At 36.2% G+C, this 12,597-nt stretch overlaps 1 protein-coding gene across 1 annotated transcript in view; it reads left to right on the top strand.

The window, feature by feature from the left end:
* LOC129263770 (atrial natriuretic peptide-converting enzyme-like) overlaps positions 1-12,314 on the top strand; it is a 40,291-nt gene extending 27,977 nt beyond the window's left edge. Inside the window, exons 18-26 of the mRNA XM_054901681.2 lie at positions 199-330; positions 3,630-3,746; positions 4,315-4,437; positions 4,948-5,037; positions 5,622-5,720; positions 6,680-6,758; positions 7,131-7,408; positions 7,818-7,960; positions 9,413-12,314. Of these exons, the coding sequence (XP_054757656.2) occupies positions 199-330; positions 3,630-3,746; positions 4,315-4,437; positions 4,948-5,037; positions 5,622-5,720; positions 6,680-6,758; positions 7,131-7,408; positions 7,818-7,960; positions 9,413-9,574 (1,223 nt within the window). The 3' untranslated portion in view covers positions 9,575-12,314. The remainder of the gene's footprint in view (positions 1-198; positions 331-3,629; positions 3,747-4,314; positions 4,438-4,947; positions 5,038-5,621; positions 5,721-6,679; positions 6,759-7,130; positions 7,409-7,817; positions 7,961-9,412) is intronic.
* The last annotated feature ends 283 nt before the right edge of the window (positions 12,315-12,597 follow it).

Below are 12,597 nucleotides of genomic sequence, written 5' to 3'. Positions count from 1 at the left end.
TTCAAATGATTTTAAAACAAAACTGAGATCATTTCAGAGTCGTCCCACATAAAGGGGTCGGACTTATATACTCGTATTTTGTTAAATTGCTCCAACAATACCGGTAATGTATGAAACTAAAAGTTATAGATATACAGTTTCGAGCTCAATTGCACACCAACCATGATATTAAAATCACTGTTGATTTTCATTTGATAGCCCCTCCAGCCACTTGTTCAGGTGATGAGTTTACCTGTGGTGATGGCAAGTGTCTCCGTTCAGCCTTGGTATGTGACTTGATTCCACAATGCATCAATGGAACTGATGAAGCATATTGCCATGATGACGAAGGTATGGATGGCTGTTGGGATTTTTTCTTAAGAATTGTAACTATCAATACCATTTTTCCTCGCCAAAACATGGCGAGGTCGAGAAACAGAGAGTCTAGTTGTGCTATTTTCCCTCGAATGTTGACAATATCTTTGCATTCCATTCTCTTCTGTAATTTTGGCGCGCTCTCGAGAATTACAGATGAATCCGATTTCATAGCATCGTCATTTATGGCGGCCTATACGAAAGGGCGTCCAAAAAGTAAGGAAAGCCTTTTCAGTAGGGGTATGCAATGCGTCAGGTGCGTTGCAATGTCAAAGCATGAATCTCCTGTTGTTTAGCATGCTTCCGTCTCGAAATAACCACACAACAGCTCCCAATTCGAATCAGTCTGTACTCATTATACCAGACAGCAAAAGGTATATTTATATTTCCGTCTTCTTTCCTTTTCTCCTCCCTTCGACGCGTCTTAATTGTAAAGTACTTAACATAAGTCGCGTAGATCGGTATTTTCGCGCGTAGTATTCAATACCGGGTTTCCAGATTACCCATTGTCTGTTTTTTCTTTCATTCATAAAAAGGGAAATTAAAATGAAACGAAGGTAGATTTCCTCTCCCTAACAAATGAGTTTAGGCAGATTAATTGGTAGTAATTTCATCTCTGTGGTCATTTTCGAAGCCGCTGACAGAAACAGTGTCAGGCACTTTAAGGTATTGTTTTTGGTGAATCTTCTATGACAAAGTATTCCTATCCGACTATTGCAGGCCTACATGTTTTTTTATCGATGGAAACATGCTTTGTTGGAGACGATAATACTTTTTTTCAATGCCCTCTCTATGAGCAGTATGTTATGGGGCTTTTGTTTCAATATTGACCATACTTCATAATAAGTAAATCATTTGATTGGACAGAATTATGTGAGCACTGGTGTGGCATATACTGTAATAACTGCATTTCGATTTTTTTTAACCATCGACCGTAATAATTCACTTTTAGATCGATTATGTTAACCCCATTCCATCAGCATACAATGGAGCTGGTTTTTAATATAACATTTAATATATTTGAAATTAATTAATGAGAAAAAAATGATGTTGACCTGCAAATCAGTGGCGTAGACAGGTTCGTACACCTGGGGGGGATGACTGGGTTGCCAACGCTAGTGAGGGCGCGAATCGCCCGAGCGAGGGAGCGAAGCGACCGAGCGGGGGAGGGTGTGGGAGGGGTTTGTCCCCCCTCCCACGGTAGGGAGCTTTTGCAATTTTGAACTTGAAATCGTGCAATCTGATGCATACTTAATGAGGTAAACTAACACACACAAGCGCGCACGCACACACACACATACTCACCCCCCCACACACACACACACACACGGGTGCGCGCACCACACACATACTACGCCTTGAATGGACAGACATACATCGACAAGATCTACACACCGTGGCATACGAATACAGAATGGACTGACACATAGTATTGCATATTGAACCACACTACGTATTTATTTATCTCTGTGAATTTTGCTGTTACACCTCTTCAGAAAAAAAAACAATGTCAACTGTGTACACGCAGGTATAGTCTTTGTTGTCTTGATATTGGTATGTGGTTATGAATGAAAACAGCCTCTGTGGCCATTTGTGAATAGAACACATAAACAACAAACAAATAACAATATGTCTGTTCATTATAAAGCATAATGAATACGTACATACTATGTTTTTTTTTACCTCAAAGAAACAGGCATAGTATCCATAGATGGATATTGGCTGGCGGCTCATTAACATACAGATACAAAAAACATAAACAGTATCACTATGATCCATGGAGTAACAATACTGCTCTGTAAGTTTGTGAAGAAATCGGAACCATAACGGCATTGCATCGTTTCAAATTAGGGCATTATTTACTTCTATTTGATCTCAGTCTTATAATAGTAATAATAATAATAATAATAATAATAATAATAATAATAATAATACAAATAAAAAATAATACTAATACAAATAATAATGCTAATACTAATAGGTTCCTTTTATCTCGCATTTCAAGACAGGGTAAATTCACACTGCGCTTTACATGAAACAAACTTCTTTAAACATTTCAAACTTATGTCTTCATGCATCAATCAACATACTTTAAATGAATACAAAACAAAGTGCATCTTAAATAAAACAAAAATAAATAAATAGTTAACAATACAGAAAAGATGTAGCTGCTGCAAGCTTAACAACAAACTAATGTATACCAGTCAGTCCTGATATCAGTATTAGTGTAACAATAGTCATATAGTGGGAGCATGAAGTTGAACAATTCATGATTATACATAATTATATATGTTTGTTTGAATAATACTTGTTATAAAGATAGTAGTATGGTACTCTCTGTCACGAATTATTATGTATAGGCCTACTGTTGTATCACATTCATTTTCTATTCTGTTTTAGATTGCGCTGATGCATTTTGCACACAATGTATAATGCCTATAACACGAGTGGGCCAGACCACACATGTATTTCAATAAAAACCGACTTGAGAAAATAACGTGTATATAAATTAACAAATAAATAAATGCATATAATGTATATATATATGTATAAATATCATATACCTGTAATATAATCTGATATAAACTAATAAATAAATAAATAAATATAATACATATCATATATAAGAAGGTATTGCTAGTACTCGGTTCGTGCCTGAAAAGTAGTCTCGATGAAAAGAAAAAAGTTGTTGCTTCATTCCCATACCAAAAACAGCTTGATTAACAGTTGCTAATCAGATAATAGAGACATGCGGTAAGTTGGTAAACTTACTTAAGGAGCATTCATGGCTCAACAAACAAACATATCGGTCTCTTAGTCAGTTTTACTTTTGTAGTCTTGCAAATTTGTGTCTTAGAAACCAAATATCTTGCGCCTCTTTTCGTTCCTGCCCAGTAAATACTTGTAAGATTTTTTTTTTTAACCGTCTGAATTGGCTTTCACCGTGTGAATGCGGCTAATAACAATAAACACAATTACAATAATGATGAGGATTATTATTATCATCATCATAATTATTATTATTATTAATATTATAATTGTTATTATTATTACTATTATTATCATCATTATGACTTATTAAGTAACCAAATATCATTCCCCAAAACCTGGGGGGGATGATTGTACATGCCATCCCCCCCACCTTGTGAGGTGGGGGGGATGCATCCCCCTCATCCCCCCCCCCCCCCCCCCCCGTTGTCTACGCCCCTGCTGCAAATGACTTAGAATATTGCACAGATTGAAACATTTCTCTTTCCTTATTCGTGTTTATTTAGAATGTGAATTTCGCTGTAATAATGGTGAATGCATTCCTGCTGACTGGATTTGTGACGGAGTCGAGGATTGTCTCGAAGGTGAAGATGAACCCGACTGCGCGGAGCAACAGCCCGAACGTACGTCAATGACTGTCTATCATATTTATTTCCAAGAAGTCAGTGCATGTTTGATGCTGTTAAGTTACACCTAGCTCTATTGAAGTTGCATCCCCAAGATTAATCACCGATGTTACATGTTACGCTTTTGTTCAACCATGAAGCCTGAGATGACGAGCCACCCCCCCCCCCCCACGACCTGACCGTGGCAGATTGTATTATTGTCAATAGGGGTGTTCTGACAATACTCACCACCACAGTAACAATACAATAATCCTTCATGACAGGGGCCTTGCCAATCCCCACGTTTTCTTGAGCATCAAACTAGCCCGGTCTTTTAGGAGTATGGTGTTATTGCAATATGACTAATTTATTCAAGTTTAAACAATTATAGAAAAACAGGATCTGGCTATGGTATTACAAACTTAAAGCAGTATGTAAAGGGCTATAAACATGAAAATGTAATTGTCAGGTTGGTTTGCTAAAGGGTACCATAATATATCCTACAAAGATAAACATGTTTAAAATCTTTTTTATAATCTAAATAATCAAATAGTTGCATTTTCCTTTCATATTGTAAACATCTTAGCATGCGAGGAAGGATTTTTCCGATGCCCGGATAGACAATGCATCCCGGATATTCTCATTTGTAACGGTATCCGAGATTGTAAGGGCAGCGCCGATGAGCAGAACTGTACTGAAAATGCATTAGGTAAAATACTTTCTTTCACTTTATCATGACTTTATAGCTCACTGAACAAATATCCTCAACAGGCCGATATACCGTATTGACCACAATTATGATCTTGATGATTATTAAGCTGATGACGATGTTATATATTTCTTTTTCTGAGAAGCGCTTGGATATTAATATGCGAGAGATATTAATCGGTGTGTTGGCTCAGTTGGTAGAACGTCCGTCCCACAACCGGTGGGTTGGGAGTTCAAGCCCCGGCCGCGTCACACCAAAAGATTGGAGTTGCTGATACCTTGTTTGGCGTTCAACGATTTTAGGGATACAGCAACGTCGATTCGGCACAGCACAGTGGCTGCCGAGCCCACAATTTATTAGGCAAATAAATTTCAGGAATATTTATATTCCGGATATCTATTTCGAAAAATAAACTGTGGATATTCATTTTTAGTTCTTTAAGTTGATTTATATTAAGCGCTCTATATTTTCAATGTGTTATTTTTTTCTATTATTATTGATATCATGTAGATCTTTGCCAAGGGTTCGACGAAAATGACTATTTCGTTTGTGATGGAAAAGAAGACTGCCCGAATGGAGACGACGAGAAAGTTTGCACGGGTGCGTTATTATCAACTGAACAGACAACTTAAATGATAAGGGGGATGACATGAAGACAATTATAATAAAATGATTATAGTTATAAGAAGCTATAGAATCATGCGCATTCACCCACATCCCATACATAAACACACAATGAATAACATTGAATATTATGTTAAACTTCATACGAGGAAAAAGAATAAAGCAAACTGTAAGAAGAAGAGAAAGAGGATAACAATCAAATAAAGATAGACAGAAAGATGATGGTGGTGGTGGTGATGATTTTTTTACCTGATCGCTAAGAAAGCATGAATGCTTGTAAGCAAGCAACCAGTGGACCGACGGCTTAAGGTCCTCTCCGAAGGACCTGGTACTGAGGATTAATGCCTTACCAAAGGGCACTAGCGCACCAAGTGGGAATCGAACCCGGGTCACCGCAATACGAATCCCCCGCTCTACCAAATGAGAACGGGTAGAAGATTACAAAAAAAAAAAAATCTGAAACGTCGGGGAATACTTTGTTAGATATTCAAGACATGTATGTATATAGTAGTTCAGAGTGACACCGATTTGTATTTCAAATTTTCAAATTTTGTATGTAGTATGTGGGAAGCGTCCAGCTGGTCGCCTGCGACGGCGTCGTATGCTCGGTGGAAGAGAGGCATCGGTAGGTGAATGGCCATGGCAGATATACCTAGCTTGTGAGTAAGATTTTAAGCTTTATTTTGAACCTTGTTGCTAATTCTCGTTGAAAAAGCACTTTCTGAAAGTTCAGTCTCAACAAAAATTCGTTATCAATCTTTGATATTACTTAGTATGACAAGAAGCTGGTTTGGGGATATGTTAAAAAATTAATAAAGATGAAAATGATCTTAAGTTTGAACAAAGAAACATTAATTGTCATTCACGTGCTCAATCAAAATGCGAGGGACTTGTACACTCCTTGGCCGTGGCACCGTTAAATGTTTTCTTAAAAGTGGACGTTTTTATTTTAGTCTAGTGGTGTTTTGTATCACTGAATCGTAACAAAAAATGTTGTTTGATGGTCTCAATGGCGATACATCCTTACACATAATTCAAATTTTGTATTTATATTCATTATGTGTGTATCGTACTATTGATTTGTATCATTTATATGAAAAATTTAATTAGAAGAACAATAAATGCGTACTTGAATTGATTTTTCTAATGAAAATTTTTGTCGTACACTAATTTTACAATGTTGAAAAACTTTTGCAAAGGGAGGATTTCCGAACATCATCAAGATATCATACACAATATATCATCGAAATATGCATAATGAGCAATATCGTTCGTGAAAGATTAATGGAAAATGAATCCCATTTCATCTTGGCATTTTTAATAATGCATAATGAATCTCCATCCAGCGATTTTCGATTTGAACTAAATACTTTCAATAATATTTTAAAACTTTAAGAGGCATTTGATCTTTTTAGAACTTTTCTGGATAACAATCTTCTGCATCTGGCAGCAAGTAGAGACTGTGATTGATTTTAAAGCAATATGAATTAGTTGAACGGAAAAGAATAATAATTCAACCACGTCTCATTTATCGTTATCATCACAATCTACCTGTGTGTAAAACAAACTTTAGTTTTCTATATCTATATCTTCATATTTTATTTCATTTTTTTTTTAGCTCAGAACGATACCGAGGGTGTGAGCTGTGGCGGGACTGTTGTAAATCGTAAATGGATCATAACTGCTGCTCATTGCATGTAAGTTCTACATTGATATTCATGATGGGAAGAAATACAAATAACGTAAATGACCGTCAGTAGTTTTCAGAGAATTTCAAATCAGAATACATCAAACGCAAGAAAGATGTAGAGTCGGGATGTTCTATATGGATTGCTCCACACGGAGTTGTGCTAAAATTTAGCCTGACTTGGATATTTACAATGTATTTCTTAAGTGCATATAAATAGCGAAATATTATAAGGAATTTCATATTCCAGAAAACATATAGATATAGGAAAGTCAGTAACTCTCGGGAATTTTCAGAGAATATTCTTACAAACGTGGAAATGACATCGAGTCAATAGCTCTAACAATGAACATCGAATTATATATTTTTTTCACCTTGACAGAAGCACATTCCAAATTGGCAGAATGGTGGTCATAACCGGCGTCTCAGATCGATTTGAATTGGGAGAGCATGGCCAACTGGTCCATATATCCGATGTGTATGAACACCCGGATTTCTACTTCAGCGGGTACTATTTGCTTTATGACGTTGCCTTAGTCCAACTCCGAGAACCTTTGGTCATGACGGACTATGTCAGACCGGTTTGCCTGCCTGATAGCGGTTTCGAACTGGAACCGGGGACGTACTTGACATCTACAGGATATGGTGAAACCGGCGCTGGTAATGCATTGATTTGACTATTAAGTTATTTAAAATGAACAAAGCAACTATGAGGTCATTGATGTATAAGCCCGATGAACGTAAACGACTGCAAACACTTTTGAAATCATTTATATCTGCATGGCTAAGAGATCACCATAAAGTGCGTTACCGTTATTCATTGCGCTTAACATAGGCCATTTGTACATAAAAACATGAAGTCCCGCCAATGATTGCAATCACTTTTTAAATCAAATGGTTTTCTAAGCCCGAATGGTGTTTGTTATGTGTTTTACTTACAGTACACAAAATACATGTCCTAAAGCAAGCTTAAGTTCAGTGCCTCAGTCTGTGCTCCTTTCTTCCCATCTACAACTTTTCCCATGATATTTTTGGCTATTGTGTTTTCATTTTATTTATTGGGATGTAGGTACGATAGCATCAAGTCTAATGGAGACACGACTTCCACTTATTCCGTCGGAGGTGTGTGTGAGGTGGACTCAGCATTCATTGGAAGATGTGTTAAAGATCGTATGCGTGGGGTACGAGAACGGAGTCCAGGGACCGTGCTATGTAAGTATATGGGACCACAGATATGTAGATGTCTAATGATTTCAACACCACGGACAAACTACATCAGAATAACATGAACTTTATATCTCAAATAGCTTACACATTTATCATAATTATTTTTGTTTCATTTTACTTCTCATGATTTGTTTCAAATAATTCAAACAACATTTCAAGTATTATACTAGACCTGAATTTCCAGCTGAATGACAACTTGCTGGGTAGACGAGTTGTCATAAAAATGCTGATATGAATGTGTTTTCGCTTATTTTCACATGCAGAAATACACATATACCAAGTCTTGCATTACAATGCCTAGCATTCTGCCGAATACACATGCGGAAAAAATCCTAAAAATAATTTGACATTGTATCAGATCGCTTTAAAGACAAACCGACATTTAAAAATAAAATCATAAATATATGGCAAAACTAGTAGTTCCTACATTATCATCATTTTTTTTACTCGCTATCTACTTTTGCTTGATGAAATGATATCATATCCTGAACTGAAGCTCCCCATAAATTTTGGCCAATTTGGCCGAGACCCAAGCCCCACGTGAAAATTGTTTACTTAGTGCTGAGAATATATGAGGATGCGCATGAGTGTGTGTGTTCGGATGTGTGTATCATTGTGCATGTGTATTTGGATATCAATTTGGGTGTTTGTGCGTGTTAGGCATCCTATGTGGACCTACAAATGGGGAAATTTTCAGTTTTTAATCCTAATCGGGGGCGTCCTTTATCCAGAAAACGATTCAAATCCATTATGGTCAATGTATCACTTGTAGGTCATATAGGTCAAGTGAACCTCGATTTCAGGGATAGTACGTGTCCCATAGTAGCGGATCATACTCATGTTTTATTGTTTATTTTGTCCAAACTGAACCTGGTTTGGAGTAAATTCAAAATTTCGAGTGTATAACACCACACTCATGTCCTCACATTGACACATCTGTATAGTTTGTACATACTCCAAAGTACAAATTAAACAGCTCCAATATAATTTTATCCCTGTCTTTGCTGTTGTTTGGATGAATATTAGCAGCTCTCAATTTACCGAAAAGGAGATAATAAACTAATTTTGTGAGATCTACTCAATTAAGAAGAGTCCTATCAATCTCATAATTATAATTCAAGCCAACCGGATGTCATTGTACAATGTTGTAAGATGTTAATTTCAATTCTGACTCTTGAGTCTCATTCCGTGACCTGGGTGAAAAAACCCATAATAAATTGCGTTGAAAGATGTCTGAACCAAACTTAACTTTACTTAAACTATCACTGATCTATGATAATGATTCATAAAATTTGTGTTTTGTTCTTATGATACTGTTTAACGTGGTTGATTTTTTTCTGTAATCTGTTTTCGAATTTCTCTCTCCTTTCTTTATATATATATATATATATATATATATTCATATATATATTGGTTATTCAATTTTTTCTGTTGCAGGGAGATTCTGGAGGCCCGCTAGTGGTTGAGAAGGACGGTTCTTGGTACATTATCGGTATAGTTTCAGGCGGCGCCGAATGTGGTGCTCCCTATAGTCCAAACTTTTACACACGGGTAACAGAACTTCTAGAGTGGATTGATGATGTCATCAATTTACGATAACACCATTCTTACCCCCAAAGAGAAGCAGCCTCATTGTCGGTTAACTCAATACTCCTCGCAATAATAACACTAGGGAAATATTAAATCTGAATGAGTCGACCTTCTGTCGAATATTCTCTGTAGTCGAAGAGATTTTCAGCCCAGATTATGCACAGGATGTATTGTGTTCTAAGTGGAACTTCGCCTGCTATTTCAGCATCAGTTCTTCCGGTGCCAATATTTGGTATTTTCAATTTTTAGACCACTATTAATTACTCCAACAGAAATGAAGTATGTCGTGATAAAAATAACAAAGTTTCAGGATAAATAATACCATCTAGGATATGTAGCAGTCATTTTTATTCTGGCTCATTGAAGGCGCGGAGTGACCCGGGTTTGATTCCCACTTGGTGCGCTAGTGCCCTTTGGTAAGGCATTAATCCTCATTAACAGGTCCCTCAGAGAGGACCTTCAGACGTCGGTCCTCTGGTTGCTTGCTTACAAGCATTCATGCTTTCTTAGCAATCAGGTAAAACAAAATCACCACCATTTTTGCCTTTCCAACATTTTTTAGAGCAATGGCAAGTCATGATAAAAATTAAAAATGTAAAAATCACAGTTGGTGTAATTTCCTCTTCATCTCATTATTTTTTGTATTTTGTCCAATGCATAAATTGATTTCATAAACACTTCATCTATACCGATCTATACCGATTTAGTTGTGTTAGGTGAAGTGGATATTGGGTTCTGGACCAATTTGGTTTGGATGTATTTTTTGTGGTAATTAAAACGGGGGGTGGGGGGTCTTCAAGTATACCTAATAAAAGATAATGTATGCTTTGACATAGCAACGCACCTGGCTCATTGCCAAACCCATTGAAAATGAGTGCTTTTATTCTTCTTTGGAAGCCCCCCCCCCCCCTCCCCTCGCCGCAAGACGCAAGTCATGAATATTCATATTGGGGTCCGGAACTCTTGTGGGAAAACTGATTTCGCCCCCTTTATGGCCGCCATAAGTTGCAGTGCTCTGAAGTCGGATTCATCGTTAGCTTTAATGGGAATTAAACGAAATGGTAAATAGATAAAGTGCCGATTAGACCTTAATGTTATTAGACGAACTGGTATCACATTTGGTCTCAATGGGACTAGACCATACGGGCGGTAGGCAAAGAGAATGTAGACCAAATACCAGGGACGACAGCTACCCGTTCGTGTCACATGTCATCACCATTATTTCATTTTCTTCTAGCTCCTCAAATTAGTGATAATGCAAATAATTAATTTAAGAATAGGGGAGTAAATTATTGTACTATTTGAACTATTTATTGATATTTTTATATCATTCCAATGTTTGTAGATGGCCCCGTCGGTGGTATATGAAACGGACATTTTGCTAATTACATAATTGTTTTGAATAAAAATATTTTCATGTTTTTCGTATATAGGTTTGTATAAGTCAATTTGTTGTATTATAAACTATACCTCATTTGTGCACATAAAAGGAAACCATTATAATTACATACCTGTACATAAAACAGTCGCCCATAACCAGGCAGTTTCTGGAGTTTATGGAAGTCATGCGGTATTGCGTAGGACTTTACAAACGGCTAGATCATGTTAAATACACGTGGGTTTGACTTTCGTCATATTTAATGTCATCAACTAATTTTTTTCATTTAAACAATATAGTTATGGAAAAAGTAATCATTTACCATTTAAGTAAGAGATGTCACATGAAATAACTATTTAAGCTGAGGGAAACGATTTAGTATTTACTTTTTCAGTTGCTGTAAGTACATGGGAAAGTTAATAATGAAAAGCTTCATGAAACATCGCACAATTATAACTTAGAGGGGTCTGGTGCACCAAACTTTCCGATCATTCAATCCAATGAAACAACGTAAGTTGATCTTTTTTTTTTCATTTAAATTGACACATAGGGTCCATGTTTTTTACTTGCATCGATTAGTAACTTGTATATGCAACAGAACCCTGAAAAGTAATCGTATTCAAATGGCTATTTATATATTATATTACTTTTTTTAATATCTCTTATATATCAAAAAAGAGATGTTGTTCACAGACTAGGCCAATGCATTTGCATAAAAAGTTGCCATCACTAAAACGCAGCTCCCAAAATGAAACTCATCTTGATATTTATCTAATGAAACGCGCGTATTACGGACTAGGTTTTAACGCATCTTTTTCTGCGACCTGGCCTTGGTATAACGATGTACATACATATAAGGGCCTCCATTCGATGTTCATATATATTTATCATTTTCTAATATTTATTCATTTCATAGATCTATTATTTTGTGCATCATGCATGGGGTATTCGTATTATGTTTCGTAATAAGTTACTTGGCAAACTTCAGAAAAAAAGAAGAGGGTTGTGCGGGAGAATCTATTAACCTCGTTTCCTATTGCCCGAGTACTCGTATACCATGTTATCTATTTCTTACATTTATAGTTTTTGTTAGTAAGTTTTTAGATTTATATAAATTTTATCCAAATATCCAGATCGTTGATAAACACGATTATCCCAATCCTTGATTTTTACAATGGCAATTACCAAATTGTGTATTACCATTCTATATTTCGTGCTTGTAACGCCTCTTTATATGCGACATCACATGGTGATTTATGTTAAGTACTATGAACATAGTATATATTTCATGTATATATCAGAATTGTTTGTTCAATAACGAATTAATATTCGGTAGAGTCAGCTGAATAAATTCAATCCTTCATCCCCTTATGATCATGATGATATTTCTGTTGTTGACTCATCCGCCCAAATTTTCCCTCCCCTTCTCTCGATATCTCTCTCTCTCTTTATGTTTATATTCTCCTTTCCTCTTACTTTTACTTCTTTACCTTTCTTTTTGTTTCTTTCAATGTTGTTTTTCCTTACTTCCTTCGGCTTTCTATCTTTCGTTCTTTCTTCCAGCGAACTCTGCTCGCCAGCACATGCCGTCATTTTTATTCTTTTAATGACAAAAACTGCATGGGTTCCAAAATAAACTTATCAAACTTTACAA

This window comes from Lytechinus pictus, chromosome 1 (genome assembly GCF_037042905.1).
Source record: "Lytechinus pictus isolate F3 Inbred chromosome 1, Lp3.0, whole genome shotgun sequence".
NCBI lineage: Eukaryota > Metazoa > Echinodermata > Echinoidea > Temnopleuroida > Toxopneustidae > Lytechinus > Lytechinus pictus.
Note: the sequence above shows the minus strand (reverse complement) of the source record. Positions and strands in the feature narration are given on the sequence as shown.